The sequence below is a fragment of the Nerophis ophidion genome, linkage group LG12 (assembly GCF_033978795.1).
Source record: "Nerophis ophidion isolate RoL-2023_Sa linkage group LG12, RoL_Noph_v1.0, whole genome shotgun sequence".
NCBI classification, from domain to species: domain Eukaryota; kingdom Metazoa; phylum Chordata; class Actinopteri; order Syngnathiformes; family Syngnathidae; genus Nerophis; species Nerophis ophidion.
This window is the reverse complement of record NC_084622.1, coordinates 61,233,312-61,247,255: the sequence shown is the minus strand read 5'-3', so window position 1 is coordinate 61,247,255 and position 13,944 is coordinate 61,233,312. Positions and strand designations below refer to the sequence as shown.

General features: G+C 37.9%; 1 protein-coding gene and 1 long non-coding RNA gene across 2 annotated transcripts in view; one reads left to right on the top strand and one right to left on the bottom strand.

Moving 5' to 3' along the window:
- Window positions 1-2,235: 2,235 nt before the first annotated feature.
- The window catches only part of pkmb (pyruvate kinase M1/2b), a 38,322-nt gene continuing 26,613 nt past the window's right edge, over window positions 2,236-13,944 (bottom strand). Inside the window, exons 9-11 of the mRNA XM_061917914.1 lie at window positions 7,707-7,873; window positions 3,106-3,287; window positions 2,236-2,645 (exon numbers count right to left, since the gene is read on the bottom strand). Of these exons, the coding sequence (XP_061773898.1) occupies window positions 2,539-2,645; window positions 3,106-3,287; window positions 7,707-7,873 (456 nt within the window). The 3' untranslated portion in view covers window positions 2,236-2,538. The remainder of the gene's footprint in view (window positions 2,646-3,105; window positions 3,288-7,706; window positions 7,874-13,944) is intronic.
- LOC133563656 (uncharacterized) lies at window positions 11,236-12,313 on the top strand. Its single transcript, XR_009809080.1, has 2 exons — window positions 11,236-11,367; window positions 11,913-12,313. It is a non-coding gene; the product is annotated as an uncharacterized LOC133563656 (long non-coding RNA).

Genomic DNA, 13,944 nt, shown 5'->3' with positions numbered 1-13,944 from the left:
GTCCATCATTTAGGCGTCATGTCGCCGCATTCTGTCCATCATTCTGTCCATCATTTAGGCGTCATGTCGCCGCATTCTGTCCATCATTCAGGCGTCATGACGCCACATTCTGTCCATCATTCAGGCGTCATGTCACCGCATTCTGTCCATCATTTAGGCGTCATGTCGCCACATTCTGTCCATCATTCAGGCGTCATGTCGCCACATTCTGTCCATCATTCTGTCCAACATTCAGGCGTCATGTCGCCACATTCTGTCCATCATTCAGGCGTCATGTCGCCACATTCTGTCCATCATTCAGGTGTCATGTCGCCACATTCTGTCCATCATTTAGGCGGCGGTTTGTGAATCTGGAGGCCGACTGGCCTGGCTCCATCGATCCCTCATTGCTATTCACAGCGCCGCGTCTGGAATAGAAGCTTCCTTCCTCTTCTCTTCCTCTTTTCATGCTTCTTTTTGATGCCTTTTTCAATCTGATGATCCCGCCTCCTCTGCGTGTTTTTGCTGTGTTTCACCATCCATGTTAGCCAAGGAATTTAAAGCAATAAAATGATCTGCTCAGCCATGTTTGCCTCGGCTCTTACTTTCTCTCCACGGGGGAAGAAGGGCTGTTTGAGATCAGATTCAGTGGGGGGGTGGGGGGGGTGGCAGTTGCAGCATTATGTAAAAGTGGAAGAAATATTAATACTGTCATATAATTCATTTCATTATTAATTAGATCATTAGCCATACACCTTTGAGTGTTATAACTTCAGTCTGACCATATTCTGAAATCCCCCGAAAAGGACACATATATAGACTGACCATACGTCCTCTTTTCCCCGCACATGTCCTCTTTTACAGGCCTGTCCGGGCTGTCCGGGCGGGGTTTCTTAAATGCCGAGGTGAAAACATTGTTTTTATTTAATACGTTGTCGGTGTATTTATGTCAGTATAAAAGTGTGAAAAGGGTTTTGCTTGGGTCATAAAATGATGGCAATGGGGTGACTGGGCATACATATACATTTTATATTTAATGCTTGAATCTCAACTTCCGATTTATTCCTCATTTTAAAATGTTTTATGTTTTTAGGTTATTTTTTTCGTTTGTTTTCTGTCCTTTTTTGTCAAACAAAACAGTTTTTTTTATGGCAAACACACAAAATATGTAAAATCTTCCACCAAAATTATTTTGATGTAACGTAATTGGGCTTCACGGTGGCAGAGGGGTTAGAGCGTCTGCCTCACAATACGAAGTTCCTGCAGTCCTGGGTTCAAATCCAGGCTCGGGATCTTTCTGTGTGGAGTTTGCATGTTCTCCCCGTGAATGCGTGGGTTCCCTCCGGGTACTCCGGCTTCCTCCCACTTCCAAAGACATGCACCTGGGGATAGGTTAATTGGCAACACCAAATTGGCCCTAGTGTGTGAATGTGAGTGTGAATGTTGTCTGTCTATCTGTGTGGGCCCTGCGATGAGGTGGCGACTTGTCCAGGGTGTACCCTGCCTTCCGCCCGATTGTAGCTGAGATAGGCGCCAGCGCCCCCCGCGACCCCAAAAGGGAATAAGCGGTAGAAAATGGATGGATGGATGGTAACGTAATTGGGGTGTATATTGTAGCATCTTGGAAGAGTTAGTGTTGCAAGGGGTTCTGGGTATTTGTTCTGTTTTTTTTATGTTGTGTCACGGTGCGGATGTTCTCCCAAAATGTGTTTGTCATTGGTGTGGGTTCACAGTCTGTCACATATTTGTAACAGTGTTAAAGTTGTTTATACGGCCACCCTCAGTGTGACCTGTATGGCTGTCGACAAAGTATGTCTTGATTAACAATCCGCTCTCTTTGCCCCTCCCTCACACCTTCACAACCGTTTTTGTCAACCCCTTCTTAACTCTGTACTTACTTTGAAAATACACGCAACCTTGACTCAAAACGCCGGACATTTGAGGCATTTAAGAAACCCCGCCCGGACAGGCCCGCAAAAGAGGATGTATGGTCAGTCTATATAACTTAGTATATGAAACATGCTAACATTTGCACACATGCTAAATGTTAGCATTTTAATGTAAGCATGCTAATGTTGTAGGCTAGCTCATTTTGTACAGTTACACCTCAAACTGACAGATTCAGACATTCTGCAACATCTAAGAAGTACGGCCACAGAGAGCGGGCCCATCGAAATTCTAGTTATTATATTATTCTTTTTGTGTGTGTACCAGACCAACTGTAAGGTGAGTTGTTAACAAATGCAGAGAAGAAGAAACATTTCATGAGGTCGTTTTAATAGATTGGAGCCAACTCATTGGAAGCATGTCAATCACTGCTTTTACATTCTAATTAACAGAAGACACATTTACTTTCATTGTGATAATCGGACAACTAAAGGTTGATCAAATTAAGGATCTATGTTGGCTTGATCAAGACGATTTGGACACATTTGCACGGATGTCAAATCTTGAAGTCTTTTTTTAAAAGTGATTGGCCTTTACTTTGACTTTTTTGCTGGTTTGGAAGAGAAAACCTCAGGTTACAAGACAGGATTAAATGTTATCCCGTGAAGGAAGTCAAGGCACCAGAACCACTCTCATGGTGTTGGTGTAGCCAGCACCGGGGCGCCATCCGGTGACGACGATGGCCACGTCGCCGCTCTTGAAGAACTTGTGGTGTTTGCCTGCAGAGGAACACAACATGACAACATGTCAGCAGCTTCCACTCTCACACTTTCTAGGACATTCATTCAAATGCCAATACATGCAGTATATATATATATGTATATATATATATGTATATATATATATATATATGTATATGTATATATATATATATATATATATGTATATATATATATATATATATATATATATATATGTATATATATATATATATATATATATGTATATATATATATATATATATATATGTATATATATATATATATATATATATATATACATATATATATATATATATATATATATACACACGCTATATAATATATTTCCAAAATACGCACAGCCTATGGTAAGTTCCCGCGACTCAAACTAAGAGGATTGTTGTGTTTGGACTGTAGGAGAAAGTGGGAGCAATAGGAGAAACGGCAAGAGGGTCTTCTCTCCAGATCTTCTACTCACCGACTTCCAAGGCAAAGTTGACCCGCAGGTCCACATCCTCAGCCCAGACATCATTGGCAGGTTTGGTGTAGAGCACAGGGTAGACACCGCGGTACAGGTGAGCCTGGCGGGCAGTCTGACCACAGCGGGTGATGGCAATGATGGGGGCACGTGGTCTGTACCTGGCCAGCATGTGAGCAGACCTGCAAACAAACATTTAGCAACATGTTTTGAAATTCAAGGATCTTTCTTTGAAAGGCAAAGTAAGATGGAAAACATTCCATCCAATCAAATCATATTTTCGGTATATTAGGTGAAATTGATACAAAAAACATTTCAAAATTTAGGAATAATTCTATCAAATCAGAACATATTCTCAGTATATTAAATTGAATTTTTAGGAAATTTTCCCCCGAAAAATTTAATCTAATCAGACCATATTTTTGGTATATTAGATAGAATTTGTAGACATTTTTTTACATTTTTAGGAAAACATTCTATCTAATCAGATCATATTTTTGGTATATTAGGTGGAATTGATACGAAAACGTTTCCGTTTTTAGGAAAAATTCTATCAAATTAGACCATATTTTCAGTATATCAAATGACATTTTTAGGAATTTTTCCCCCTTAAAAATTCCATCTAATCAGACCATATTTTTGGTATATTAGATGGAATTTTTAGGAGGAAATTTAAATTTTTAGGAAAAATTCCATCTAATCAGACCATATTTTCGGTATATTAGATAGAATTTTTGGGAATGTTTTTTTTTTTTTTTTTAGGAAAAAATCTATCAAATCAGCCCATGTTTTTGGTATATTAGATATAATTTTTAGGATTTTTTTCTTTAAATTTTTAGAAAAAATGCTATCAAATCAGACCATGTTTTTGGTATATTAGATGGGATTTTTAGGAGGAAATTTAAATTTTTAGGAAAAATTCCATCTAATCAGACCATATTTTCGGTATATTAGATAGAATTGTTAGGATTTTATTCTTTAATTTTTAGGAAAAATGCTATCAAATCAGACCATGTTTTTGGTATATTAGATGGAATTTTTGGGAAAAAAAATAATTTTTAGGAAATATTCCATCTGATCAGACCATATTTTTGGTATATTAGATAGAATTTTTGGGAATGTTTTTTTTTTTTTTTTAGGAAAAATTCTATCAAATCAGACCATATTTTCGGTATATTAGATAGAATTTTTGGGAATGTTTTTTTTTTTTTTTTTTAGGAAAAAATCTATCAAATCAGCCCATGTTTTTGGTATATTAGATGGAATTTTTGGGAAAAAAATGTATTCTTAGGAAAAATTCCATCTGATCAGACAATATTTTTGGTATATTAGATATAATTTTTAGGATTTTTTTCTTTAAATTTTTAGGAAAAATGCTATCAAATCAGACCATGTTTTTGGTATATTAGATGGGATTTTTAGGAGGAAATTTAAATTTTTAGGAAAAATTCCATCTAATCAGACCATATTTTCGGTATATTAGATAGAATTGTTAGGATTTTTTTCTTTAATTTTTAGGAAAAATGCTATCAAATCAGACCATGTTTTTGGTATATTAGATGGAATTTTTGGGAAAAAAAATAATTTTTAGGAAAAATTCCATCTGATCAGACCATATTTTTGGTATATTAGATAGAATTTTTGGGAATGTTTTTTTTTTTTTTTTTTTAGGAAAAATTCTATCAAATCAGAGCATATTTTTGGTATATTAGACAGAATTTTGGGGGAAAATATTTTTTTAGGGAAAATTCCATCTAATCAGACCATATTTTTGGAATATTAAAAGTAATTTTGGGGGAAAAAATTAACATTTTTAGGAAAAATTCTATCAAATTAGACCATATTTTCAGTATATCAAATGACATTTTTAGGAATTTTTCCCCCTTAAAAATTCCATCTAATCAGACCATATTTTTGGTATATTAGATGGAATTTTTAGGAGGAAATTTAAATTTTTAGGAAAAATTCCATCTAATCAGTCCATATTTTCGGTATATTAGATAGAATTTTTGGGAATGTTTTTTTTTTTTTTTTAGGATAAAATCTATCAAATCAGCCCATGTTTTTGGTATATTAGATGGAATTTTTGGGAAAAAAATGTATTCTTAGGAAAAATTCCATCTGATCAGACAATATTTTTAGTATATTAGATATAATTTTTAGGATTTTTTTCTTTAAATTTTTAGGAAAAATGCTATCAAATCAGACCATGTTTTTGGTATATTAGATGGGATTTTTAGGAGGAAATTTAAATTTTTAGGAAAAATTCCATCTAATCAGACCATATTTTCGGTATATTAGATAGAATTGTTAGGATTTTTTTCTTTAATTTTTAGGAAAAATGCTATCAAATCAGACCATGTTTTTGGTATATTAGATGGAATTTTTGGGAAAAAAAATAATTTTTAGGAAAAATTCCATCTGATCAGACCATATTTTTGGTATATTAGATAGAATTTTTGGGAATGTTTTTTTTTTTTTTTTAGGAAAAATTCAATCAAATCAGAGCATATTTTTGGTATATTAGACAGAATTTTGGGGGAAAATATTTTTTTTAGGGAAAATTCCATCTAATCAGACCATATTTTTGGAATATTAAAAGTAATTTTGGGGGAAAAAATTAACATTTTTAGAAAGAAATTCCATCTAATCAGACCATATTTTCGGTATATTAGATAGAATTTTTAGGATTTTTTTCTTTAAATTTTTAGGGAAAAAATCTATCAAATCAGACCATGTTTTTGGTATATTAGAGGGAATTTTTGGGAAAAAAAATTATTTTTGGGAAAAATTCCATCTGATCACACCATATTTTTGGTATATTAGACAGAATTTTTGGGAATGTTTTTTTTTTTTTTTAGGAAAAATTCTATCAAATCAGACCATGTTTTTGGTATATTGGATAGAATTTTGGGGGGGAAAAAAAAATTTGTAGGAAAAATTCCATCTAATTAGACCATATTTTTGGAACATTAAAAATAATTTTTGGGAAAAAAATTAACATTTTTAGGAAGAAATTCCATCTAATCAGACCATATTTTCGGTATATTAGATAGAACTAGGCTAGAAAGATAGAACTAGGCTAGAAAGATAGAACTAGGCTAGAAAGATAGAACTAGGCTAGAAAGAAGCGTACCTAAAAACGCCGGAGGGGGCAAAGAAGTAGTCTTATTCATCTGGAGGCGGAAAGGTGGTTCTATGGACCAGTGGTCCCCAACCACCGGTCCAGGGACGGTACCGTGGCTACCGGGCCGCACAGAAACATTAATTAATTTATAAACTACCACATTTTTTCAGTTTTAATTTCCGCCTGTCCCACTAAAGCCACCAGTAAGCCTGTTAAAAGATGTACATTACAACCTCCAGGTTCTGTTGCAGCTTCTTCCCTCAGGACGTAAGACTCTTGAACACAGAACAATCTCCTAAATTCCCCCCAAAAATGGATTAACTGGCTGGAATATAAAGACAATACAACATACCTCCATAAACGTGGATGCATATGCAAAAGTGCAATATATTTATCTGTACAGTATTCTATTTATTTATATCTGCACCTTATTGCTCTTTTATCCTGCACTACAAGCAGCTAATGCAACAAAATGTCGTCATCTGTAATGTCAAGTTCAACTTGGAATGACAATCAAAAGGAAGTCCGAGTCTAATTCACTTGCTCCTGAAAGCGCATCTGCCTTTGTCACGTGTGTTTTTTTAAAGATGATGAAGTCCCCCGTGAGGGCAATGAAGAGGCAGTTAAAATGATCACATGAAATGTCAGGGGTTGAACTCCCAAAAGGTCAGAAGTGGCTCACTTCACTGAAGCCAAGAAGGCTTTGCTGGGTAGAATTAGCAGACTTGGTCATTTGTGCTGTTTTCCTGCTTGTAATGTTTTACTTCTTTTCTTGCACTCCTAATTTGGTGGCTTTTTCTCTCTTTTTGGTATTTTCCTGTAGCAGTTTCATGTCTTCCTTTGAGCGATATTTCCCGCATCTACTTTGTTTTAGCAATCAAGAATATTTCAGTTGTTTTCATCCTTCTTTGTGGGGACATTGTCATGTCATGTTGGGATGTACTTTGTGGACGCCATCTTTGCTCCACAGTAAGTCTTTGCTGTCGTCCAGCATTCTGTTTTTGTTGACTTTGTAGCCAGTTCACTTCTAGTTTTGTTTTACATAGCCTTCCCTAAGCTTCAATACCTTTTCTTGCTAGCACTCACTTTTTGTTTATTTTTGGTTTAAGCATTAGACACCTTTTTACCTGCACACTGCCTCCCGCTGTTTTCGACATCTACAAAGCAATTAGCTACCGGCTGCCACCTACTGATATGGAAGAGTATTCCAGGGTTACTCTGCCCAGCTCTAGACAGCACCCACACTCAACAACAACACATAGTTTGCAGACTATAATTACTGCTTTGCAAAAAAAGTCTTTACAACCCAAATAGGTGAAATGAGATCATCTTCAGATTGTATCTCACAGTGGTTGAAAAACACTGCTCTACACAACAGGAGAGCACTGTCGTGTTTTTAGGAATTTACTGCAAAAATGTTTGTCTCCCAAGCTTTGAAATGATTACTGGTGTCAGGAAGCAAGGAGAATCTAACCTGCCACTCCTGGTCAGCACAATCAGCGCGCTGGCACAACACTTGAAGGACGCCTCCACTGCTCCGATGGCCACGGACTCTGTGGGGTCTCGGGTCAGGTGCGAGATGCGTCTCAGCTCCTCAAAGGTCTGCCTGTGGAACATGGCGGCCTCGGCTTCACGGGCGATCTTCACAAAAAGGAGAAGAAGATGCTCAAGGTCAAAGTGCTCTAACACAACGTCGTTGTGTGTTTGTACTTCAAAGGATGAAACAAAGTCACGGTCTTCATACCTGGAAGCAGACTGGGACAAGATGTCCCCCAGCTGTGTTGATGTGCACTGCAGGTCCTCACACACGTGCTTGCTGGACAGCATCAGCACACACAGGAAGTACAAAGCAACTCACAACACGTTAGTGGTGATATCATACACACACACACACAGAGCTTGTTAGTAAAGCAGCATCTTCAAAATGCAACACGGAACCACACGGAACCTCCACAGGAGGACTGCACTTCAATGTAGAATATATTTACATTATCCATATATTATATATATAACAGATGTTGTATATTATTATTAATTATTATTGTCTATTGTGAACAAACTGTGGTGCTGAATTCCCCCCAGGGATCAATAAAGTACTTTCTATTCTGTTCTATTCTTGTCATGACTTGGACTATGGTGTGGTTTGTTTTCCCGAGGTGCAAAGCGACTGGATCGGACACGATGTGAAGGTAATGACATCTTTTAATCTTAACTCAAAAAAAGGTACCAACGAAAGGCGCTCAGAGAGGAGGTACAAAAACTTGGCTCTGAAAACAAAAACTTGCACAATGGCAGAACTATGGACAACAAAAACAAAAACACTTACTGTGACGTGAAAAGCAAGAGTCCATGACAATCAATTGGGTATCAAGGGTGTGTAGAAGGTGATAGAGGGTGACTGCCTGGCAACTACAGGCTTAAATGATGCTGTGGTGACGAACAGGTGCATGAGTCCAAATGAACCAGGTGCGTGACATGACAGGTGAAAACTAATTGGTAGTCATGGTGACAAAACAAACAAGAGTGCCCAATGAGTCCGAAACCAAACAGAACGTGACCACAAAACATGACAATTCTATTCTATTCTATTCTATTCTATCTTTATTGCAGAGGACTAAAACAGTATTTTTTCACCGAGAAAACAATCTGAAAGGACTGTTGTTTTATTTTCATGGTGTAGATCTGACCTGGCCAAATTAAGGCCTGTGAGTCAAATGCAGTTACTATGGTCATCTAATGAGTTACTATGGTCATCTAATGAGTTACTATGGTCATCTAATGAGTTACTATGGTCATGTAATTAGTTACTATGGTCATCTAATGAGTTACTATGGTCATCTAATGAGTTACTATGGTCATGTAATTAGTTACTATGGTCATCTAATGAGTTACTATGGTCATCTAATGAGTTACTATGCTCATCTAATGAGTTACTATGGTCATCTAATGAGTTACTATGGTCATGTAATTAGTTACTATGGTCATCTAATGAGTTACTATGGTCATCTAATGAGTTACTATGGTCATGTAATTAGTTACTATGGTCATCTAATGAGTTACTATGGTCATCTAATGAGTTACTATGCTCATCTAATGAGTTACTATGGTCATCTAATGAGTTACTATGGTCATCTAATGAGTTACTATGGTCATGTAATTAGTTACTATGGTCATCTAATGAGTTACTATGGTCATCTAATGAGTTACTATGCTCATCTAATGAGTTACTATGGTCATCTAATGAGTTACTATGCTCATCTAATGAGTTACTATGGTCATCTAATGAGTTACTATGGTCATCTAATGAGTTACTATGCTCATCTAATGAGTTACTATGGTCATCTAATGAGTTACTATGGTCATCTAATGAGTTACTATGGTCATCTAATGAGTTACTATGGTCATCTAATTAGCTACTTTGGTCACTTTGAGATACCTGAGATTGTAGAGTGGGGTTTTCTTTTTACCCTTGGCGTTCATATTTCACTATGTTTGTTGCATTTTGGTTGCGTTTCGGTTGATTGAAAAATATGTTGTCAATATTCAGTGTTTTATCATTCATAGTTAATATTGTAAATCCCACGTTCTTTATTTTCATGGGCAGCACGGTGGAAGAGGGGTTAGTGCGTCTGCCTCACAATACGAAGGTCCTGAGTAGTCCTGGGTTCAATCCTGGGCTCGGGATCTTTCTGTGTGGAGTTTGCATGTTCTCCCCGTGACTGCGTGGGTTCCCTCCAGCTTCCTCCCACCTCCAAAGACATTCCGTCAAAGACATGCACCTGGGGATAAGCCCCTCCCACCTCCAAAGACATGCACCTGGGAATAGGCCCCTCCCACCTCCAAAGACATGCACATGGGACATGTTGTTGGATGTAAATATAAACAGAATACAATGATTTCTGTAACCAGGGTGACAAAACCCCATTAAATATCCTTTGTTTAAATATCCTTTCAAAACCCCATTAAATATCCTTTCTATTTATTTTCGTCATCTAAGCCAGTGTTTTTCAACCTTTTTTGAGCCAAGGCACTTTTTTTTTTTTTTTTTTGAGAAAATGCAGAGGCACACCAGCAGCAGAAATCATTAAAAACAAAACTCAGTTGACAGTAAAAGGTCGTTGTGGCAATAGTTGGATATGACTTTAAAACATAAGCAAGCATGCATGACTATAGCTCTTGTCTCAAAGTAGGTGTACTGTCACCACCTGTCACATCACACTCTGACTTATTTGGACTTTTTTGATGTTTTCCTGTGTGTAGTCTTTTACTTCTTGTCTTGCAATCCTAGTTTGGTGGATTTTTCAAGTTTTTTGGCATTTTCCTGTAGCAGTTTCATGTCTTCCTTTGAGCGATATTTCCCGCATCTACTTTGTTTTAGCAATCAAGAATATTTGAGTTGTTTTTATCCTTCTTTGTGGGGACATTGTTGATTGTCATGTCATGTTGGGATGTACATTGTGGACGCCGTCTTTGCTCCACAGTAAGTCTTTGCTGTCGTCCAGCATTCTGTTTTTGTTTACTTTGTAGCCAGTTCAGTTTTAGTTTTGTTCTGCATAGCCTTCCCTAAGCTTCAATGCCTTTTCTTAGGGGAACTCACCTTTTGTTTATTTTAGGTTTAAGCATTAGACACCTTTTTACCTGCACACTGCCTCCCGCTGTTTATGACATCTCCAAAGCAATTAGCTACCTGCTGCCACCTACTGATATGGAAGAGTATTACAGGGTTACTCTGCCCAGCTCTAGACAGCACCCACACTCAACAACAACACATACTTTGCAGACTATAATTACTGCTTTGTGAAAAATATTTTTAACCCAAATAGGTGAAATGAGATCATCTCCTCCGGCACAGCAGACTGTATCTAGTGTGCCGCGGCACAGTGGTTGAAAAACACTGGTCTAAGATGTCCTTGCGTGCGTCATTATGACGTAATGACGCACGCGGTCACGTGAGCTAACGCGGGAAGCATAAAGGCCGGTAGTGGGCTGCTCCCGGGAAGAGCGAGAGGGACACGCTGGGGATGACGTAATGACGCACGCGGTCACGTGACCTAACGCGGGAAGCATCAAACCCGGTAGTGAGCTGCTTCCGGGAACTTGGGAAGAGCGAGAGGGACACGCTGAGGTTACTGCAGGTATGTGACTCGGTTTTGACGCTTTACTTTAATTAACTAAGCCTTCTAACTGAAATGTAGTCATGTCGAACTGTAGGAGCCGACTAGCGGAGCCGTGGGAGTGTTTGAGTGTGATTTATCTGCGGAATGAGTGAGTTGCATTTATGTAGCTTAGCCGCTGCATTGCTTTTGAATGGAGCTGTTAGCATCTACTTCTATGCCGCTTTCTCTGAATATAGTTAACCTAATGAATGAAATAGTATTATTGTCAGCAATTGTCTGATTGTTCCTGTTTGTTTGACTTGCTTTGATTTTTATCAGTGCTAAGCATCCAAGACACTTTATGATGCAGTCCAGTCAACCACTGTGCACCTTATTTGTGGATGCAATCTTTACATTTTTATACTATTAGAGGAATGAATATTTTGATATAATAATTATGATATTTATGAATTATTTATTGTACAATATTAAGGAATACACTTGCTATTTGAATACAGTAGTATTATTTGAATGTATTTAGTGTGCACACTGTAAATTTGACTGCTCCTGCTCTTGTCATACAGACCAGGTTGGATGGCGAGCTAGAGTCTGAAGCTTTATGCCTGGAACCCAACCAACTGAACTGAAACCACCCAACCGAGCCCCGGGCGGGTAGGAGGCTCCTTAGCAGCCGCCCTGTTTTTTCCTTTGTCTTTACCAAAACGCAACGTGTTCATTTCGGTCCTCCTGAACTTTGACTTTTCCTCCATCCCTCCACTAAAACCCCTGTGGACACTGCCACCACAACCTGGACTTTGCGGGGCCGTCTAATGAACTCTGAACTGGTTGGTAGAAACAAGGACTGAATCAAGTACTGACATTGTACATTTTGAGCATTTTGTGAATTTGTTGAATGTGTGAATGGCCATTTGAATTTGTTTATTTTTCCTATTATTCTTTAATATAATTTGGTAACAAACTTAAATCCTGTGTTCAGTTTTCATTACTCTCCATTCCTAGAGCTGAATTTAGTTTCTCCTGATCTAGCCCCGATATATCATTCACTGTTTACTTAGTACTTGTACAGTGCTTTACTAGACTAACATATAGGCTATATTTGCAAATGCTTTTCATCCCATATTCAATTGAATGCGCTACAAAGACAAGATATTTGATGTTGAAACTCATGTAAACTTTTTTTTTTTTTTTGCAAATAATTAACTTAAAATTTCATGACTGCAACACGTGCCAAAGTAGTTGGGAAAGGGCATGTTCACCACTGTGTTACATCAACTTTTCATTTAACAACACTCAATAAACGTTTGGGAACTGAGGAAACTATTTGTTGAAGCTTTGAAAGTGGAAGTCTTTTCCATTCTTGTTTTATGTAGAGCTTCAGTCCTTCAAAAGTCCAGGGTCTCTGCTGTCGTATTTTACGTTTCATAATGCGCCACACATTTTCCATGGGAGACAGGTCTGGACTGCAGGCGGGCCAGAAAAGTACCCGCACTCTTTTTTTTTTTTTTTTCTCGAAGCCACGCTGTTGTAACACGTGCTGATGTGGCTTAGCATTATCTTGCTGAAATAAGCAGGGACGTCAATGAAAAAAAATGGCGCTTAGATTGCAGCATATGTTGTTCCGAAACCTGTATGTACCTTTCAGCATTAATGGTGCCTTCACAGATGTGTAAGTTACCCATGCCTTGGGCACTAATGCACCCCCATACCATCACACATGCTGGCTTTTGAACTTTGCGTCGATAACAGTCTGGATGATTCTCTTCCTCGTTGGGCTGGATGACACAATGTAGAATATTTCCAAAAACAATTTGAAACGTGGACTCGTCAGACCACAGAACACTTTTCCACTTTGCATCAGTCCATCTTAGATGATCTCGGGCCCAGAGAAGCCGGCGGCGTTTCTGGATGTTGTTGATAGATGGCTTTTGCTTTGCATAGTAGAGCTTTAACTTGCACTTACAGATGTAGCGACCAACTGTATTTAGTGACAGTGGTTTGCTAAAGTGTTCCTGAGCCCATGTGGTGATATCCTTTAGAGATTGTCGGTTTTTGATACAGTGCTGTCTGAGGGATCGAAGGTCACGGTCATTGCTGGCCATTGCTGCTTACGTGCAGTGATTTCTCCAGATTCTCTGAACCTTTTGATGATATTATGGAGCGTAGATGTTGAAATCCCTAAATTTCTTGCAATTGCACTTTGAGAAAGGTTGTTCTTAAACTGTTTGACTATTTGCTCACGCAGTTGTGGACAAAGGGGTGTACCTCGCCCCATCCTTTCTTGTGGAAGACTGAGCATTTTTGGGAAGCTGTTTTTATTGCCAATCATGGCACCCACCTGTTCCAAATTAGCCTGCACGCCTGTGGGATGTTCCAAATAAGTGTTTGGTGAGCATTCCTCAACTTTATCAGTATTTATTACCACCTTTCCCAACTCCTTTGTCACGTGTTGCTGGCATCAAATTCCAAAGTTAATTATTATTTGCAAAAAAAAATGTTTATAGATAGATAGATAGTACTTTATTGATTCCTTCAGGAGAGTTCCTTCTGGAAAATTAAAATTCCAGCAGCAGTGTACAGAGTTGAGAGAATTTTTTT